The sequence below is a fragment of the Mchenga conophoros genome, linkage group LG9 (assembly GCF_057382185.1).
Source record: "Mchenga conophoros isolate Kocher_MC1m ecotype Shallow Benthic linkage group LG9, M_conophoros_male_GT1.1, whole genome shotgun sequence".
NCBI lineage: Eukaryota > Metazoa > Chordata > Actinopteri > Cichliformes > Cichlidae > Mchenga > Mchenga conophoros.
In genome coordinates, this window is record NC_140534.1 from 17560885 (window position 1) to 17581674 (window position 20790).

At 39.6% G+C, this 20790-nt stretch overlaps 1 protein-coding gene across 3 annotated transcripts in view; it reads left to right on the forward strand.

The window, feature by feature from the left end:
• The window catches only part of LOC146567105 (collagen alpha-1(XV) chain-like), a 59367-nt gene extending 39569 nt beyond the window's left edge, over window positions 1-19798 (forward strand). The window contains exons 7-44 of one of the 3 annotated variants that reach the window (XM_085286709.1): window positions 786-872; window positions 2029-2152; window positions 2517-2560; window positions 2921-3100; window positions 3267-3293; window positions 3409-3462; window positions 3591-3671; window positions 4148-4195; window positions 4297-4431; window positions 6553-6606; window positions 6949-6984; window positions 9991-10125; window positions 10467-10526; window positions 10624-10659; window positions 10860-10904; window positions 11225-11287; window positions 11674-11709; window positions 11810-11893; window positions 11981-12046; window positions 12231-12293; window positions 12406-12495; window positions 12593-12628; window positions 12729-12782; window positions 13116-13172; window positions 13335-13394; window positions 13486-13527; window positions 14194-14221; window positions 14372-14440; window positions 14620-14645; window positions 15764-15853; window positions 15933-16086; window positions 16217-16299; window positions 16411-16539; window positions 17370-17417; window positions 17517-17579; window positions 17684-17881; window positions 17985-18100; window positions 18187-19798. In XM_085286709.1, the coding sequence (XP_085142835.1) occupies window positions 786-872; window positions 2029-2152; window positions 2517-2560; window positions 2921-3100; window positions 3267-3293; window positions 3409-3462; window positions 3591-3671; window positions 4148-4195; window positions 4297-4431; window positions 6553-6606; window positions 6949-6984; window positions 9991-10125; window positions 10467-10526; window positions 10624-10659; window positions 10860-10904; window positions 11225-11287; window positions 11674-11709; window positions 11810-11893; window positions 11981-12046; window positions 12231-12293; window positions 12406-12495; window positions 12593-12628; window positions 12729-12782; window positions 13116-13172; window positions 13335-13394; window positions 13486-13527; window positions 14194-14221; window positions 14372-14440; window positions 14620-14645; window positions 15764-15853; window positions 15933-16086; window positions 16217-16299; window positions 16411-16539; window positions 17370-17417; window positions 17517-17579; window positions 17684-17881; window positions 17985-18100; window positions 18187-18388 (3003 nt within the window). In that variant the 3' untranslated portion in view covers window positions 18389-19798. The remainder of the gene's footprint in view (window positions 1-785; window positions 873-2028; window positions 2153-2516; window positions 2561-2920; window positions 3101-3266; window positions 3294-3408; window positions 3463-3590; window positions 3672-4147; window positions 4196-4296; window positions 4432-6552; window positions 6607-6948; window positions 6985-9990; window positions 10126-10466; window positions 10527-10623; window positions 10660-10859; window positions 10905-11224; window positions 11288-11673; window positions 11710-11809; window positions 11894-11980; window positions 12047-12230; window positions 12294-12405; window positions 12496-12592; window positions 12629-12728; window positions 12783-13115; window positions 13173-13334; window positions 13395-13485; window positions 13528-14193; window positions 14222-14371; window positions 14441-14619; window positions 14646-15763; window positions 15854-15932; window positions 16087-16216; window positions 16300-16410; window positions 16540-17369; window positions 17418-17516; window positions 17580-17683; window positions 17882-17984; window positions 18101-18186) is intronic. The other 2 variants (XM_085286710.1, XM_085286711.1) reach the window with 2 other exon arrangements.
• Window positions 19799-20790: the final 992 nt, after the last annotated feature.

The following is a 20790-nucleotide window of genomic DNA, read 5'->3' on the forward strand; positions in this document are numbered from 1 at the left end:
ATCATAAATACAAAGTCCAGCTTAATATGTGCTTGAAATTATTTAATTTGCTTGTAATTCCTCTTAAATCTTGGTGAGCTGCCCAGTTTTTCTTCTATTTGCTTGCCTTTAAAATCTTTAAAGAGCACTACATTTAAAGTAAATGTCTTAAATTACACGCATTATCAAGCCCACTACCGGCTATGGAGATAAATTTTCCTCAATAATATTGTCCTTTCTTGTGTTAGCAAGGTAACAAAATATACTGAGAAGGAATATGTAATCTTGTGAAACAGAGGTTATTTTTAGGAAAAGCAAAAAGAAAAAGTCATGACCTTTACAGGGTGCTGTAATATACAACATAAACAAGCTCTCTCTCTCTCTCTCTCTCTCTCTCTCTCTCTCTCTCACACTCTCTCACACACACACACACACACACACACACACACACACACACACACACACTCTGACATTCCTGACCGAGCCACAGTCAGTCTGTCCTGATAATGTTGTTTAGAACATTAATCATTTCTGATATCCAGTGTTTGTTTGTTTGTTTGTTTGTTTGTTTGTTTAAATTAAAGATAAGTTTCAGTGAAAAACATCAGTAACATGTGAGTAACCGTGGGAACCAAACTCTGGAATAAGGCTGTTTTGCTTATGTGTACATTTGGCCTCTTTCCTCATTTAATTTTCACTTCCTGCAGCTAAAAACTCAGATGGAATTTTGGTCTGCTGAACTTTTCCAACTTTCTCTGTGTTTTGTCTTCTAATTCCTTTTATCCTGCTCTCCTTTTCAACTCCAGGCCTCTGGCTACGGGAGCGGTGACAATGAAAACTTGGAGGGTAAAGATGAAGTGAAGAAGATTGTGGAGGAGAGAGAGTTCACCATGGTGTGTCCACTGTTGTTTTGTTTTTACCCCATTTATTTGCGCAAGCGAGTCACAAATGAAAAAGCTTCTGTCCTCTCAGTACCTGTGGAGACACCAAAATGATGATAATTGCTGCCAGCTCTGTGCAATCTGTAATGAATTTATGCAAATAATATCACATTACTATGCTTAAGGAAATGACTTCTAAAAAAGCCCACTAAAAAAGAAAAGAAGATGGCCAATGTGTCATTGTATAGATAAGTTATGTTCCCATAGTGATTTAAAATAAACCTGTTGATTAAAACTTTAAAAACGTAACTTAATATTAAGACTCAGTCCACAAATCAATTTTTAGTTGATTTTTTTAGTCATTTTCTGGGAACTTTAAGCTACAGAGTCAAAGACACTTGAGTTTTTGGTGATTGTCTTCCAAGAAACTAGCTAAGAAACCATCTAAAAGTGCAGATAAGAGAGATTTCAATCACACAGATCACCATCTGTGGTCCAAGTATGACTTCACTGATGTACATGTATTTCAGTCCCTTTTGTATGAACACACAATCCAGATGTGTGCGACCTCTTCTCCAGGCAGTCTGAGCTACTTAATAAGCGTCTCCCTTGGACACTCAAAGGCCTGTCAGACGATGGATTAAAATCAAAAACTCTCTTCAGGAAAGAAAATGATTTACAGCCTTTTTTCCATCTGCAGTCATTTCTATTTATCATTCATGAGCAAGACAGCGGGCTTTTCTAGGCGTGCGGTCATGACATTTTATGATCGCAGCAGATCTTGTAGACGTAATGTTGGAATACTCTAAGAAATGTGTGGAATGAGGCTGTCAGTGTGACACTGTATTAGGATCTGATCTGAGAGCAAACATTTCCTACCATCCGTGGCAAACGCTTCACTTTCTTTCTTTTTCTTGTTTGGTTGTCTGTTCACATATACAGAGACTCTTTGTTGAATTATGAAAGAAAAAAAAAGGCTCTTTAATTAATCCACAGCTGCAGCTATAACTAGTGTGCTGTAATATCCAGATTGCAGAATATTATGCATTTAAAAATATAAAAAATATGCAGTTTAGTGCTGAAGGTTGGTCTAAAGATGCACACTGATTTCTTTTTTTGTTTGTTTGTCTGTTTGTTTGTTTGTTTGTTTTACCATCGTGGTTATTAGCCAGAGCTGGCCCCCACTTACATTGTGATTCCACCTCCACCCACTGAGATGCCAACAAGCGATGACGAAGATGACAACTTTGAGGAAGCTTCTGGGCAGGAAGTGGAGGTGACCACGGTGCAAGGTAAAATGCATTCATGTAAACGTTTTAATGTGGTCTCAGGAACTCTGTCCTGTGGCAACAAACAGCAGTTATCTGCCACTTAAAATATATATATATTTTCAGGATTAGACCAGTGATATAGCAAAATTATTTCATGCTTCCCTTCGTTTGTGCTGCAATTCATGAGTAAATCGGCTCCTCCTTCGTTGCATTTCCAAGAGTTTCCACCAGATGTTGCTGAAGACACAGTGTAGCTTCCTTTCCTTTGTTCGTATGATCCAATGCTCAACCTTTTCATCTGTGCTTTATTCATCAAATCCACAGCAGTGCCATTTTTAATGTGCTCAAACATGCTTGTTTTTTCCTTTTTCTCTTTATGTTACAGCAAAGTCATTTCAGACAGGTGCTTCAGTTTCCACACCTGACACTGTAAGTCAGAATTATCTTCTGAATTTATATAACATAAATGTGTCTGTTTCAACATATTATGGGTTAAGATCATTACAGTTTTTATATAATTAAGGCAACAGGTCTTTAAAGGTCTGTAAAGGGGATGGTTGGTACTCTGCTGTAACTCTAGACGGGCTGGAAGTGACGTGGTTGATGAGGTTAACATTAAATGTGCTTTAAAGAGAGAGAGAGAGAGAGAGAAAACGGAAACTGTTTCCTGTAGAGCAAGTTTGTCCCACTTACTACAGCTGATGCTGCCCTATTTTTTTCCTTTTATTTTTTTTAAATTAGTGTGACTGCAGTCTACATAAAAAATAAAAAAAAATCCTAACTCCTTAGTCCCTCCAGGTTTATCCAGGGCAGAAAGGGGAGCCAGGCCCAGCTGGTCCCCCAGGACCTCCAGGCCCTCCAGGACCAGCCTCAGAAGAGGGACAAGGAGGGGAGCCTGGACAACGAGGCCCACAAGGACCACAGGGACCCCCAGGCACACCTGGACTTCCAGGGAAAGATGGACACCCTGTGAGTTTAACCTGCACGTTTGTGCACTGAATTTGAGGCATTCACAAGCTTCTATTTTTAAACAATTCAGACGTCCGTTCACGGAGCACAGGATGTTTTTTTTACTCTGTTGTGTTGTCAGATTTAAACATGATTGATTTGCTTTCTGTTTTTGTCTTTTCTCCAGGGAAGCAAAGGGGAAACTGGTTCACCAGTAAGTAAAATCCTCCTAGTCTTTCAAATATATAGTTTCCTTCATGTGGAAGTTATTATTTAATGTCTCAGAGGGGAAAGCTCATGTGCACTGCCGTGATTGTCATCTCTCTCAGGGAGCAAAAGGATTTCCAGGACTACCCGGAGAGTCTGGTCCTAAGGGAGAAAAGGTAAAAACCTTTAGGGTGGTTACAGAAATTTTAACATGGACTTATAAAATTAAATATATAATTAAAGAAATAAGTAAGTAATCCTTGAAATGTAGAAAATAACACAAACTTTCTTCTGTTTCTCTCAGGGTGATCCTGGTGTTGGACTACCTGGCCCTCCGGGTCCTCCAGGACCTCCAGGGCAGCCCAGCAAGTCCTCCGTGTTCCTGGTCAGTCATTTATTCACTTTGTTCTTAGTTTAAGCAAAATCAGGTGTGCTTGATTCATACAAGGAACTAAAATTAGCTCCAGTTTATTTGTGAAATCCTTGTTTCTGTTCTGTATACCTTCATATACGTGAACTTTTCATGTAGACACTGCCCATATTCTATTTCCAAATGTTGATATGAATTTGTTAGGTTGTATTTTTTCTGGTGTGATGCTAAAGCTAAGTCACATTTGTTGCAGCAGAAATCAGATCTGATGATACGCCCATCGTTTTCATTATGTTCCTCAACATTTTTACACAGCAGTGATATTCATACTGGGGATGAAAATAAATATTTTAAGTTGAAAATAAAATATTTATTTATATATTGTGGAATGAGAAAAAAAAGGCTCATTATGTTATAACCAACCATAACATTTTAGTATAAGTGACTTACCTTTTGACTAAATGAGGGGTCATTGCCTTTGTGTTCATCAGGAGGGTTCTGGATTTGAAGACTTTGACAGTGACACAGAGATTATTAGGGTAAGTGAAGTTGCTTTCTCTGTCTCTGTATACTGACACTATAGTTTACCTGTTTTACAGAGCATTTTTCCCATAACTGTAATGTTTTCTTGTGTTATCAGGGTCCCCCAGGGCCTCCAGGTCCCCCAGGACTGCCAGGGCCCCCAGGATCTCCTTCTGAGGACATCTTTTCTGGACTACCTGGGACTCCTGGGAAAGATGGAAGGGATGGAGCAAAGGGCGAACCTGGACTTCCTGTGAGTTTTACCTTGGTCCATTTTCTGTTAGAGCCCAATCTAAATGCAGCAGCTTAAAAATACTAAATGAACCAATATGTTTTCTACATATTGTAAACTCTAGCAGCTCAAGTATTATAGTTTATACAGGCTCAAGTTTATACAGTATTATGGTTTCTTTGGAAGGACAAGACAAACACTGAAAATGTAATTTCTTTAGTAGATTTCACATCTGCTCTCACATAACAAACTCATTTGTCATTTGCTAATTTATGCTAAAAGTTAAACAGGAGGTATACTCTAACTCTATTAAAACTCTTTCAAAGGACCCACCTGACACACACAATAGAATTAATTAAAATCAAGAGCAGTTTTTATTCAAAACAAAACAAAAACATAATTTTGCATGAAACATTTCTGTGATTAAGGTTTTTTTGAAATGCATCTTTCTTTTAGTCTTTGCCTTCAGAACATTCATTTTTGACCTGGGTTCTGTGTTCAGGTGTCTGAGGAGTGGTTTAGTGGCTCTGGGTCTGATTCAGAGTCAGGGTCTGGTCAGGTACAATGGGCTGAAAAGACAGTATTTCCCCCAATGCCATTTAAAATGTTCATTTACTGCTTTCCTGCCATTGCTTGATGCACAGAATGAACAAAGATTGTATGTGTCTGCAGTTAAGACTTAGTGGTTCCTCTTTTGAAATACATTACATACACTAGTTAAATTGTACAGTACATGAACATATCTGCCACCTCATTTTATAATCATGTGAAAAATGAAGTTTTCCCAGCACGATGGAATTCTATGAAAAATCAAGTACGTCCTTACTACTTTTTATAAGGTTAATGCTAATCAAATGCACCTGATTATTTGATCATCATAAAGTGTGACCACTTCTATAAAAGCAGAAGTTGGTAGTTTGTGGGTCTGGTGCAGTCAGGTGTGTGTTAATACAAGGTCACAATCTTCCCCAGTGTGGATGTCCCAACAATTTCACCACAAGGTCTGACCCAAGCGCCACATTTCAGACTCTACAAGCCTCAGTTAGTATATTAGATGTTAAAGTTTGTGACAGTAAGGTTGAAACAAGTGTGGCTTCTTTGGAAGGGTCACCAAGAGAAAACCTATTCTCTCTAAAAAGAACATGGCTGCACGGCTTAGGTTTGTAAAACTAATCAAGAGTTCTGGAACAATTTCTTTTGGACAGACAAGACCAAAGTAGAGAAGTCTGGTCATAAAGCGCAGCAGGACATTTGATGAAACCCAAATGCAGCATATTAGCAGAAACATCTCATACCAACTATTAAGCACAGTGGTGGAGGGGTAATGATTTGGGTTTGTTTTGCAGCCACAGGACCTGGACACCTTGCAGTAACTGAGTCATGAACTCCTCTATATACTCAAGTATTTATTGAAATTATTTCTCCAATGGCTAAAGCCAGGCTGAAATTGTGTTATACAGCAGGACAATGATCCCAAGCAAAGCAGCAAATCTACAATATAATTATTGAAAAAGAGAAGGATTGGGTTGTTGCAGTGGCCTGGGCTTAGTCCAGACTTCAACCTGATTGAAATTCTGTGGCCAGAACTGAGAGCCTAAACAAACGTCGTTAAATCATGTGATGTACTTTGTTTTTCACGAGACTACATAGAGGCTTGTGAAAATGTTTCATTTTCAAAAGCTTGTATTTGCACCCACACACCAGTAAATGGATCAGGCCTTTCTTTCCATTATCCTCGCAGCTTTTACGGCAGGAGCTAAAGTGATGAACAACAAGCGCTTGAATTTGGTTGCAGCTGTAGCATCTGTTGGTGGAAATGTGTCTTTTTGGTTTTTTTTAATTATAGAAGCTCTTACTAACAGTGTGAATGATATACTCACAGGCATGGAGTATTCACTGCAAGGCTGCTTTGGTTCATGAAATTTTTATTCACTTCAGACCAAAGAGGCTCAAGAGCTTTAATATGTTCTCATTTCAAACGGCTCGCTTTTATGAGCTCACACCAAGCAGCCCGCTTTTGTCCAAAAAATCTGAATAAGAGCCACAATTACGCAAACTATGCCAACTCTGTAATACATGTACATGTTATTCTGGTAAATCCAAATTCTTGAGGGGAAAAAAATAATTTTGTTACACTTGCAGGGAGTCAGTGGAAAAGATGGCAATCCTGGGCCTGCTGGGGAGAGAGGAGACAAGGTAAGGCTAATGATCAACATATATTGTATTGTCACTATTTAAGACATGGATTTAAGAAGAAAATCCTCTCACTGGTTTTGGCTCTCATTTGTGTGTTTTCCAATCCTCAACCTTTAGTTTTAGCCCTCTCTGATTTCCCTAGAGAAGGCCTCTAAGTGCTCTGTTAGCAAAAACAATTAGACAAAAACTCTATAACCGCCTAACACAAAGAGCCTCTTAATGAGATGCCCCAATGGACCAATAAACCCAAAGGGGCTTGAGTGTAAACAAGTCTGTATTGCAATAGCCGCTCTGTTTCCCCATTAAACACGAGCTAACTCTATTTCATTATGTTTTTAACAGGGCGAGCCTGGTGTGAGTGGTCAACCAGGACCAAAGGTAAGATTGTTTTGTTTTTTTGTTTTTGTTATTGTTTTTTAATCCTGTCCTGCTGGAAGGTTTTGCAATCAGACTTGTGATCTGAATGCATGGTGGTGCCGAACACATTTAGCTTTTGCAAGAACAGCTATACAGAATCTCTATAGGCTCCTCTTGTTCATGTGAATCATTTATCTGCTTATTTATTCATTTATTTTTGTGTTATTTTAAATATTAATATTATATATGGATATGACGATGTCTAAGTCAAGACAGGCAAGAGAAAAAAAAGTGGTGGTGGTTTGGATGGGGAGTAGAAATGGGATGATAGAAACAAATAGAAATGCACAATGTATCGCCAACTGCTGCATCTGTAAGAAACAAAGAACAAAACAAACATACAGCACGTGAACACAAGACATTTGATAATACACAGATACATGAATCCACAAATCTTCCTATAATGTGTGTGTATGAGTGAGAGAGACAGAGAGAGAGAGACGGTGAGTGTGTCTTTGTCACAAATGTATTTCATAATGAGGGTGGGAAGCTGCAACAATACCCACCAGAAGCCTGAAGGCATGCAGAGATGGAACCAGGACAACCCCCAAGACGGTCCAAGACCTGAGGCCACACATCTCTGTGACATTCACTTGTCCATCCCAGGAGGAGAAGGAGAGAGGCCCCAGATGGGGTGCCCACAGCCAAAGGGTGAGAATCCCAGAGAACCAGAGGTAATGGGCACTCGACCCTGCTAGAGGCTGGCCACCCTGGTACGAGCCGATAGCAGGGTCCCAGGGTTCCAGTGCTCGAGGCGCCCAGGACCACCTGGCAGCGCCACTCTTCCCCGACATGGTGGAAGTCCAGGCCAACCTGTGCCACCAAGGGAGCGGGCTGACGACCTTCACCCACTCACCCTGGGACCAACAAGCACAAGTAGGGACTGGCAGAAAACCACTGGCTCAGTGGGCACCCTCATTCCCCAAAATCCGCCATGATGTTAAAGAAGGTTGACCTGGGGTCAGCAATGTCAATGCCCCGGAACACTACTGAGTCTGGGTCAGCACCCACCACCCCCACCACAAAGAGTGTATTGGAGTGTGCAGATGAAGACTCCTCTGGAGATGTGTGACAAAGTGAAGGGGCAAGACTAACTGGTCTGGGTCCAAGACAAGATGCACCCAGTATAGTTGTTCTGTCTCCTGGACACTCCACACCCTTTCTCATTACATGATGAAAAACTTTGTATTGTGTTCTGATAATTATCTGGATTTTACTAGGGATCAGGAAAAATGAGTAGTTTATTTGAACAGTAAGATAATATTTTGCCCTACATTATTACATCTCCTGCTTTCCATAGAACACGTGTCAAGAAAGACAACACGGAGAACAAAAGAGACACACCACCAAGGAGACATAGATGACAGAAAAACTAGAATACAACTCAACTAAATCCTGACTAATAATAACAGCATAAGATGCTGTTTTAACATGTTTTCAATAAAACATAAGGAATCAAAAATACAAAATAAACCCATAACGCTGGGTCACAGACCAAGCCCCGGACAACATGGTGATATTCCTTTCAGGTCATTATTATCTAAATATGTTGCCCATTTCTTTTAGAAATAATTAATGAAGTTTTGTTCTTTTTTTTTTTCCTTTTTTTTCTGCCACCTGTCTCGTTTGGTTCTTTAGACAATAATTCTGAAGAAAGAAAGATGCCCAACGGATTTACTATACCAAGTGGACCAGCCCCGCCTTGCCGTACTGGTCCATTTGATTGACCTTTTTTTTTATTGTTTATTTTATTTTATTTTATTTTCAGTTGTTACATACATGACTGGGGGAAAGGAAAGGGAGAAAGAAAGAGCGGGAGGGAAAGAAGAACAGCGGGGAAGAGAGACGGAGATAAAGGGCACAAAAACAAACAAACAAACAAAAAAAAAGGTGGGGGGCAAAAAATACATATATATCAATCACCTGGATCACCTGTTGAGAGGGAAAAAAAAGACAGAAAGCAAGCAAAAAAGAGAGCAATATAATAAACAACATCATTGCGGTAATCTATGTGTAAATACTAAATATTGACTATTATTGCACAGCACGTAAGATCGACAGCGCACAGTGTGCTTTGAGGTAGCAGCAAAGGAAGGTGTCGTTTGTGTCCGTGAACACCTGTGTGTAAACCTGTGAGCATGAGCACACTTGTATTCAAAAGGTTCCTTCATGTAACGATCTGCTAGAGGGTGTGGGCCATAGCCCCATCCTGGTCCCTGGATCTCCTCCAGGGACCAGAGACCCCCAGAAAGCAAGAGTCCAAGGAAGACCAACGGAGGGGCAACTGTGCCACTCTACCGATAAGAGCTGAGGAGAGCCCCAGATGAGGGATCACCCAGCAGCCGCGGAGCAGAAGCCAGAGAGGGTTGCAGTGATGTGCCCCTAAGCTCCACCGGCAGCCAGCTGTGCCACAGTGGACCGAGCCCCAGGCCCAGAGGCCGAGGGCACTCCACCCCGTCCGAAGGGCCACGACCGAGCCACAGGCACCAGGCCCCGACAAGCCGCCACCGGGAGTGAGCCGGTGCATACCTGAGCGCCCAGCCCATGAAGTGTTGTTCTTTCAGTAATGATGTAATAAATTTAATCTGTGCTGAAGTCGATTGAAATGTGTTTTTTAATCTTTTTTTAAATTACTTTTAAAACTGTCAAAGAGTAAATCGGTAGAGAGAGTCAGTAATAGGAATGTGTGCAATTTGTGTTTTTTCATTTCGTCTCACAATACTACAGCATAGCTCTGCTCACTTACCTCCCACAAAAGGTTAAGATCTGCTCATTTTGCTATTCATTATATTTGATACATTGACAAACCACCATTATCGATATTGGCAATCATAATTCTGCTCACTTTTTCTGCTTGCATTGAGGCAAATGGTTTCTTGTGCTATGTTAAAGCAACTCCTTACCTGCTAAAATATTTTTTTACTTTTAAAAGTAAAAAAAAAACAAAAAACATTTTGTCTCTTTCAGGGAGATCAGGGCCCACCAGGATTCCCAGGTCTACCAGGAGCAGATGGTCCAGAAGGGCATCCTGGTCCTAGGGGTCTGCCTGGTCCTCCTGGCCCCCCAGGGCCTCCAGGAAGAAACTTCATCCCAGACTTTGAGGTATAGTGTGTTTCACTACTAAATGTATGGGGATAATATATCTAATGTTTTGTCATTTTTATCATTAGAAAATCATAAAGAATAATATGCAACTTTAGCTGATATGAGTATTGATTTGTTTGTAGAACTAGAGCATGATGACAAAGAACGTATAATAACTATGCATTGTTTAACCCAATCTCCCTGTAAACACAGAAACAGTGCAAATGAATTGTCCGTGAATGCTGCAGCGTGTGTGTTATAACAAAAGTTTTGATCATTAACTGTGCATAAATTTGATGTGAGCCCTCGTTTCCAACAAACATGTTGGCTCATTGCTAGATGCCTTTGCACTTTTTTAGGACATGGAAGGATCGGGGCTAGAGGCCGCTTCAGCAGCGACATTACCCAGAGGTCCACAGGTACAAATGTGGCACGATTTTAGTGTATTATCATTTTTGCATTTCACGAACGGCTGCTGTTATTACCCGAGGTTTGATTTTGGTTTGATTTTCACAGGGACCTCCAGGACTCCCAGGACTTCCAGGACCCAAGGTAAAATATTTGTGTGTGGGTCCATGTAAATGGCTCTCCCTGAAAAATGTTCTCAGGTTAAGTTGGATGGGTGAACATTTAAAATCTAAGGCCTTGGATGGCATTCAGTGATGCATACAATAAATTGCTGTTTTTGCTAAATGCAATTTGTTTTTTTAAATCTAGATTTCTTTATTTTGTCTCCTTCATCCTTTTCATAGGGTCAAGATGGTTTTGTTGGTGTTCCAGGAAAGCCAGGACAAAAGGTTAGTCTGCTGAAGATATTAAATCAGACAAGCTTCTTGAAAGTCTGCTTGCTTTAGGTCCATAAATGACCATTAAGTAAAAGTCCTTGTGGTGAGAGGAGATGTTGGCTTTAGGCTGCATGGTGCTCTAGAAAGTAAAGATTCTGTCATCTTACAGGTTCACAGCCAACTTTTGGATTTGGATTGGAACATTATAATCAATATCATTGATTTGGTTATTTATCAGTTTTTCAGAAAGAATTCCTCAGTTTTAAGAAGACAGAAATCAAGTCACCTTTTTACATCATAATGATGCTTATTTTTCTTCATTCCTTCTGCAGGGAGAGCAGGGTGTTCCCGGGGACCCAGGCATTCCTGGTACAGATGGACTGACTGGGGCAGAGGTCAGTGATCTAAATAATTCTGACACATTTTAATAAGCAGTGTGCCCTTTTTTTAAAGACTGATGCTTAAATAAATGATGTTCAGTCAAGCTGTAAATTATTTCAGTCTGCACTAGTTTGCATGCATCAGTGACAACAGATGTAACTCAAAAACAGCATAAAAAGCCGTAGCTTGGGTGGGGTTGGGTTGCAAAGTAGATTGCAGATGCAGCAGCAACTGGAGAGTAAGGTTAACCAACTTACAAAATGCAACAGTTATATATGTGTCTTTTGTTTATGTTTTTTAAATGATTTTACACATACTACATTTTTACTAGTCGGAGAGAACAGACACATATTTAAGTGGCACTAAGAACTACAGCTAATGTTTAATCCTGTGTCTGTAGGGACCAAAGGGGGACAAAGGTGACCAAGGACAAAAGGTGAAACCATCAACAAGTTGCTAGACAGATACTGCATACATGCACTGCTATGTGCTGAAAGGTAAAAATGTCAACTATTTTATTATTTTTTTTATTCCAGGGAGAGCCAGGACAGGATGGGCGTAGTTTGCCTGGGCCCCCAGGACCACCTGGACCACCAGGAACCATCATCAACCTTCAGGATGTAAGTAGTGATACTTTTGGTGACTCTACTATTTAAACATTAGTGATTCTCTGTCTTACTGTTAAAACTCCTTTTCTCTGTCTTCAGCTCTTATTGAACGACACAGATGGCGCCTTTAACTTCTCAGGGGTTTTTGAAGCTCAGGGACCCGCTGTGAGTACCTGACCAAAATTCACTGAGTGTAGACCAAATGCATTCTTTCTAATAGCAACCAGAGGGCGACTCTTCTGGTTACAAAAAGTCTACTGGAATACCATCCCACTGCTGTTGCTCTTTGATTTATTTCATTATATAGATTATCAATTATTCAATTGTGAAATCTCATAATTATTTGCAGGGACCAAAGGGTCCAAAGGGTGACATGGGATTGCCAGGTTTGCAAGGACCGCCTGGACTTAAAGTAAGTGGGATGTACATACAACATGATTTGTTTTCTGTATGGACACTATAATGAAAACTATCAGGAAGTTGCTTTTTTTTTTTTTTTTAAATGTACTTGTGTGTACACACAGGGTGAAAAGGGTGAGCCAGGATTTGTCATCTCAGCAGATGGATCCATGATGTCAGGCCTGCCTGGGCCAGTGGGACCCAAAGGATTCAAGGTTATATTGCACTTTTTAGACCTAACTCCCTGATAAAGTTTTCTGTGTATGTGTATGAAGAGTGCAGGATGGTACATAAATATAGCTTTGTTTGCAGGGAGAGAACGGTGTACCAGGGCCCCCTGGAATTCAAGTAAGTGATTGCAGAAAACTAAAGTAAATGCTAATGAATGCTGGTTTTATTTCCACTGATATAGATCATCAGGTGCATCACTTTTTCTAATTCCCAACAGGGGCCCATAGGACCAGCGGGACACAAGGGAGAATTTGGGCTCCCTGGAAGACCAGTAAGCACCATGGACTCTCCAAACACTGTCTAATTAAGAGTAGATTAACATATTTCTGTGCATTGATTCACAAATTAGAAGATTAAGATGAACTAAAACAGTGCATATTTGACACGATTAGCTTTCTCCAAACTAATTTTCTCAGTTCATGTATTGAAACTCCTGTTTGATTTGGTTTTATGTTAAATTTGATCACACACTGACTTGTTCAGCAAACTATCCAACTATCCATCTCCCAAATTTCCCTGCGGGAATTGTTGAAGTTAAAATCTATGTAACTTTCTTTTCTAAAAACTTAATTGCTTTTTGGATAACAACTCTCCGTCTCTGTAGGGTCGCCCAGGCCTCATGGGACCCAAAGGAGAGAAAGGGGACTCTCGAGGCCTGCCAGTGAGTCACGCTTTACGGTTTCTATGTATGAATATTGTGCACCTGGTTTTGATCATAATCTTCAAATGAAGCATAGGTTGCTTTGATTTCCTTGTGCCAGTTTGGCAAAGAGTTTCATTTCAGTTTTTTCAGTTTTGTCTTTTTTTCTTTTACTCTTCATAGGGACCTCCCGGTCCTCCCGGCCCACCGGGGCGCCCAGGAATATTCAACTGCCCCAAAGGAGTAAACACTTTTAATTTTTTACACAGTTCTTGTCAATTGTCACTTTAAATTATGTGTTTTATTTGCTCACTGTTTCCTTTTCTTCCTAAAGACAGTGTTCCCTATACCCCCCAGACCACACTGCAAAACACCCGTAGGTTTCTGACCGTACAGCTGCACTGTATACTAATAAAGCATAATAAATCGACAGCTTTAGTGCAGCCTGTGTTAAAGAGCTTTATGTAAAATCCCACTGGTAAATTTATATTTGTATTGTGGAATATTGATTTCGCACAGTCTGTCTGCTTATCTGCAGTGCATACTTGATTTTTCTCTGACACAGGCTGCATAAAAGTCAGCATGTAAATGAATTATCCATCGGACTTTAGAGTGTATGCTGAGCCGACTCTGAAGTGCATCTTGATCAAACCTCATGTGCACAAAAGTACAAAACTTTTTTTGTGGGCTACCACGCCATTTTTTTTTCTCTCTTAACACCGTCCTCTGCTTTTCCTTCTGTGTACCGATAACACGCATGTTTTTCATTGTAACACCTTTTATCACTCAAAACATTTTAACAGCTGCTCCAAAATATCCCTGCATGATGCATTTCAAGTCTGTAAAGATGAAGGCTAAGTGCAGGAAACAAAAGGAGGTAGTTATAAAGTCGCACCTGTAGAAAATCTGCATGTGTTTGCAGTTGCTGATCAAGTGTAGTGTTAACATGCAAAACGGGGGTATCAGTACTATAATGTATTGTAAACTGACAAGGAATTGTGTCACTGCCTGTTGTTAATCTGCATTTTTTCTGTTATTTCAGCTTAATTCAAATGGAACCATTGCAGCTGGTAGGTTTGGTCAACTTATCTGTTTCCTGTAAATTAAACATCAACTAATTATGGAAATAGTTTGCCAGAGACTGCCTTTACACTCAAAATACTTTTAATAAACATACCCAAAGTTGCAGCGTATTTACAGTACATTTTGTTGTCTCAAAGGTAACTGTCAGATAGGAATAAAAGGGGAGAAGGGAGAGAGGGGACTTCCAGGGATACCGGCTCCACCAAGTGAGTTAAAAATGTCTTCCTTAGTATTAAAATAAAAACACTAAATATATTAAGAATTATCAGAGAGAAAAATCAATCTTAATATAAAGGAGGCTTAAAAAGGGTAATTTATGTAGCTTTTTAACCCGCTGTGATTCAAGAATAAAAGTGTTGTTTGTTTGTTTTTGTTTCTCCTCTAGTGTCATATAATCAAAGAGGAGGCTGGGTAAGTTTTATAAGGGAAAAACAAAGGTTGCTCTTTTCTCTTTTTTTGTTATGGAATGTGTGCTTGAATTTTAACCACAAATTGTATTTAAAAGGTGAATATAGCCATTTGTTTTGTGGATTTATGATCAGGTTGTAAGAATATGTCTAAAATATTCTGAAAGCTAAGTCGGGTGAAGACATAAAAGAAAATATTAGTGGTAAACCAGTTGGAGACAGTTTAGCTGGAAATATATAGGCAGATACTTTATAGCACCTTCATTCAAATATTCTAAGGAAATGTAGAGTTCATACCGGATGACAAAAAGAAAGAAAGAAAGAAAAAATCCCACAAATCATTATCATGGATTTTGAACATTTTTTAACTACTGAATGACAAAAATGGCTCAAAAGTATTTTTAACAATTAAAATTTGCCCCAGTTGTAGCTTTACTGCTTGTTACAAGTGGAAAAAAGTGGTTATCAGTTATCAATGAATGATTTGAGACTTATGTCATGTAAAGAAAGAGAATTCAGTGCCAAATTATTAGTTAATTTTAGCAAACTTTATTAACAACGTTCAACCACATGTGCTGACTGTATGACAGCAAAGGCAGCTGCTAATAAGTACTTAGTAACATTCAATACTAGAATTTCACTCACTTGAATTGGACCACAAACTTGTTGGACAGGTTGTTAATACAATTCAGCAGACCTTTTAAATCATTTTAAATACTCATATAAAGAAATACTCCAAAACATACCAACAGGAGTTCTGGCATTTGAAGCCTAGCAGGGAGCTGGTGGCTACAGCCATGTTTGTCAACTTCTGCCTGTCAGTGAAGTCAACCACACTCCAGATAGAATTAAACTTTAATAGAAATTTAACAAGTTGTGAAAACGGTTTCAGCCCATGTAGAGTTGTTGGGGAAAGTTGGCTGCGTAAACTGCAACCATGTTTTGTACCAGACTTGATTTCTGCTCTAAAGTTGGTGTTTTTACATGGGAGTCTTTATAGATTGACTTACTTTTCGAAGTCTTTAAGTAGACATTTAAAGGACTGTAGTTTTTGGCACTTAATCGTTTTTCAGTCAGCAGTTGATTACTGTGTGATGGTTTTGCCTGTGTATGCACTAATAGGTGATGAATGGTGACCAGGGAATCAAAGGGGAAAAGGGAGAGGCGGGGTTCCCGGGGATTTCAGGTATCCCTGGAAGATCAGGACCCGTGGTAAGTTTTATGCATCATGGTATATTTTTGAAAGAATAAACCTTAAAGTGTTAGTAATTCTGTCCTTTATATATTTTAGGGGCCCAAAGGAGAATCAGTGGTCGGTCCCCCTGGCCCCCCTGGGCCGCCAGGGCCTCCTGGTATACCAGGCTATGGCAAGCCTGGTCTTGTTGGACCTCCTGGGCCACCAGGACCTCCAGGGCCCTCTGGGTCATCCTTGAGATATGGTTCAGGTAAAACTCATTTAACTGCAAATATAATAAATATAATCGTCTGAAGGATGTATAGTTACTGTAACTAATGAAATAAAAGAATCACTTGCTATATTCTACATGGAAGATACTGAGATCTTTGTTATTGCAGGTCTGACCATTGCTGGCCCCCCAGGCCCTCCTGGACCTCCTGGACCACCTGGACCTGCTAGTCCTTCAAGTAACACAGCGTCTGTAAGTCAGTTTATCTGTGGCTGAGCTATATATTAATATGACACCAGACCCGTGATTCTCCTAACTGATTTTTTTCTGCGCATTTTGTACTTTTCCACATTTGCTTCTCAGCTGAAAACATTTTCGACTCGTGAGAGTATGATGCAGCAAACAGTGAAAGATGCAGAGGGCACTCTGGCATTTGTTACAACGACAGGAAGTCTCTTCCTTAAAGTTTCCCAGGGATGGAAAGAGATCCAGGTACTAATTTACAATGGTGCTTTATCAGTTTGGTAAAATCGGTTTACAGAAATACTTTCATGTTCATATTAGTACACTGGTCACAGAACAAACTGCTCTCCATCATGATCATGAATAACACATCTCACCTGCTCAACGTCACCCTAATGAGGCAGCAGAGCTCATTCTCACTCATACTGATTTAACCCTTCTCCCATAACGCTTCAGGAAATCCTTTCTACCTTTCTATGTGAAACTGTACAGTAACTCTTCTTTCTGTGACAGGTGAACACACCTGTCAGACATAAACTTCCACACACATATTTCTGTATTATACCCGCTCTTGCAGCAGAAGGTTATTTTCTTTGAGTTTTTTTTTTAATCACTGTTGTATATGTGAACTTTTTGGCTAAACTCACACTATAAGATTCTCCCTCTGCACCTGTGCCACTTCAACTACACTGTTTATTTTTTTTAGATTTCTTTGTCCTGCTGCTGTAAGACAATAATTACCTTTGTAGGATCAATAACATCTTTCTCGCTCTCTCTCTAAATAGCTAAGGTCAATGCACTGGAACATGTGATTTAACTGCAGAAAGTTCAGAATAAGACGCACTTGATCCTTTTAGTCTGATATTTGGACTTGTATAGATGCTGGAAACAGTTTTTTGAGGTCCAAGTTTTTTTTTCCATTAAACTAATAAATGATTAATGAGCTGCAAACAGGAAAAAAAAACAGAAAATATTACTGAATCAAATCATTATTATTGATTTAAGAGCAACGTGAACTCAAATACATCAACTTTTGGTATATATTTTCCTAACTTTATACTTCTGTTTTGTTCACACAGCTTGGCAGCCTGATCTACCTCGCCAATAACATTATCCCACAAGATGAGGTACTTATTGCATAACCTGTCAATATAAAAAAATGCCTTTGTGGAATTTGGTGTTAGAGTATTCATCTCTCTAACATTGATTTTCAATGATTCATTTAGCCTCGAGCCTCACATCATGTAAGAGGAGACACCATACAAAGAATACACTCTGTTAAAGGCAGGGTGAGTGCTTAATTATCATCGAAGCCCTTGTGAAGAGATTTGTTTTTAGTTGTCTCTTGAACAACCTTGGATTAACACTGATCTGTTCCGTCTTCTCCCTGAAGCTCAACCTGGTGGCGTTGAACCAGCCTCACTCAGGGGACATGATGGGGCTTGACATGGCTGACCGGATGTGCTTCGAGCAGGCCAAGGCGATGGGTTTGGCTCCCAACTACCGTGCCTTCATTTCATCCCACAGACAAGACCTGGTTCACGTTGTCTATCCAGGTTTCCGGCAGACTCTGCCAGTTACCAACCTCAGAGTGAGTGCTGCTTTTTACTGTCAAACAACCACTAGCATCAAAATTTCATCATGTCCGAAGCATATGTTTTTAAATGTATCGAACCCGCTATGTCTGACCACAGGGAGACATGATGTTTAGGAATTGGCGCTCAATTTTCACTGGCAATGGGGGGCCGATCAATACCAGGATACCCATCTACTCCTTTGATGGCCGGGATGTCTTAGCTGACCCCTTCTGGTTTGTACACTTCATTTACTGAATTTGTTTCTTGGAGTCTGTTCATCTGTCTACAGCAGTGATATTTTCTGTTCTCTTTGCATTAGGCCTCAGAAGAGTGTTTGGCACGGCTCTACCAGCCAGGGGCTCCGCGCAACAGACAAGCACTGCGAGACATGGCGAGCAGACCATGTATCCGTCATGGGCCAGTCATCAAGCCTGACCTCAGGTCTGCTCATGGGTCAGGAGACTCGAAGCTGTTCCAACGAGTACATTGTCCTGTGCATTGAGACCCACAAAAACCCGTAAACCACCCTGTCCCTGAATACCACTCATGCAAGGAAACCCATCCGAGCCTCCACTGAAGTTAAAACCTCTGGAAAAAGATCTGAGCACCCCTCTTGGAAAAACAATGTCGCTTTCTGCACATCTTTGGTTCTACGTGTAGCATTTTGTGTTCTTTTCCGACTCCACTTTCACACTTACAACATGAATGTTACTAATTCTGACACCTTTCCCTCTACTGGCATCACACAAAGGGTTTGAGGCAGTAACAAACTGCTGACATCAGCAAGGTATCTCCTGGGAAGGTAAGCTAATATTAGGTTGTTGCTACACTCTGGAGCTGAAACTAGTTTGTGAACTGCTTAGCAAAGAAATGAATAGAAACGACCCTTTGTGTTGTAAAGCAATCCAAAAGATTTCCAACTTGGCATATACAATACTGTAAAACCCAGGACAGATGCTAACATGGGCTGCTAATCTTTTTAGCATCCTTAATAGTCTAACATCTCAAATGCAATGTGCTAAGGATTTAGTCATGTTAAAATGATACACGCAGCACCCAGATTTTTGTTTTGTTTTTTCAAGAAAGGTGGCAACAAGACACATCTGTGTTATGTTATGCGAACCATACATAAAGTAACACTCATGGGTTTTCCCCTCACTTGTGCAGGCGTGTTGAGGATGAGAGAGGTCCTTTTTTTTTTTCGTAGTTCTTCAGGAGACTGGAAGTAAAGGCTGAGGTTGGCTGCAGGAACCTGCACCTGCCCTGAAGCGTGGCAGTCCAAAGACTTTTCCAATGGAAGTGTAAAAGGCAACTTACATATTTTTTTCTATGTTTACAGGTTGTCTTGAAAGGTTTTAAACCAATTCAGGAAAAAAAAAAGTTCTATTAAGACCAGAACTCTTCACAAACAACACGTCCCTCGGACAACCAGTGTTGCCACCAAAGTAACTTTTGATGCACTGTACTTCATTTTTTATATTTTCTAGTTCAATATTTTCATTCTTTAAAACGTGTTTGTCTTGTAGCTTTTTCATCTTATCAGCTCTTTCTCTTAAGGGTATTTAATTTAAATTCAATGATTTATTTATACTGTCACAGCACATAACAAGAAATCAGATGGTTAAATTTAAGAATGTAATTTATCATGTGTTGTTTGTCAAATGACTGTTTCTTCTAACTTTTTGCCTGTTTTCTTTCTTTTTTTATTTTCATATGTTGTCTTTTCATTGTTTTTTTTTTTCTCAAGTTTGGAGAATTCTGGAGAACATTAGCGACATCAAAAATAATTTCCATCCACTGTAAAAGTGCCATTAAAACAAATCATTCAGTTTTATGTTGGAAAGAAACCCTAGAAACTGTCTAAGGTCAAAGTGAAAGCATGTGTTTTGTATAGATATTGGTGCTTTATGTTGAATAAAGACTTTTCATAACTTGTGTTTCTTTCATTCTTATTTTAGAAAAAAAATAAATCCTGTGGTTATTTAATCTGCTTCAAGATTTTGATTTTATAGCACAAAGACTTTATGCATTGGTTCAGTTGTATCACTGCTGTCAACCTGCCAATTAAGAAAGATGTGTTTGCTAATTCAAGTCAGTGCATGATGCTGTTAATATTAGAGCGTGACCAATACAGGATTTTTTAGACCATATCTGATATTTGATTTTAGAAATCAGATATATTGAATTTATATTTTTAAGACACATGAAAGATAAGCAAATTTGAAAATTATTATGTGTAGTTATGTATTTATTGTTTACGATGTTTCCAACATCGTAAACAATAAGGTGCTTGTGGCGTTGCAAATGCTCTGTTTTACTTTGCTGAGTGCCTTGTGGTGGATAAACCATGCATCCTCAACAATCATAATATGACTGAAGGGTGTTTCTCTCATCTCTTCTCAGCTTTCTTGCCTTTTTAATTTCCGTTTATTTATTTGATTTGTTATAGATGTTAACCGTCATATGTTGGCAAATAGCTAGCGTCAATTCTAATATATTAACCTTCCTGATGTAAATCGCGCTTTATTATTGGCCATCTGGAAATATCATAACATGTATTTTAGTCATAAGAAATTGAAGTTTCCAGTCCTTTTCAAGGTAATATTTTAAAGTTGTCAACTCACACCTACCCCAGACTGTTCACTGGGGAAAACCTTTAGTTAGCAAGACAAAGGGTTATAAGTATAATGACCCCTGCCTGCTGCCTATTGCTGAGGGGAACTCAAGATGGAACAGAGTTCAGCCCCTGTCTATGGCACTGGTTCCAAAGTTCTCAGAAATGCATTGATATTAGCCTGACTATATCTAGGTAATCTCTGAGGATCTCTGTTCTGATCAGTTTGGAAACTGTGGTGGAGAGCAGGTGATTAGAAGTGCTATCCATCATGAGGTGTCCTACTAGCCTTGTCACCACTTACTGGAT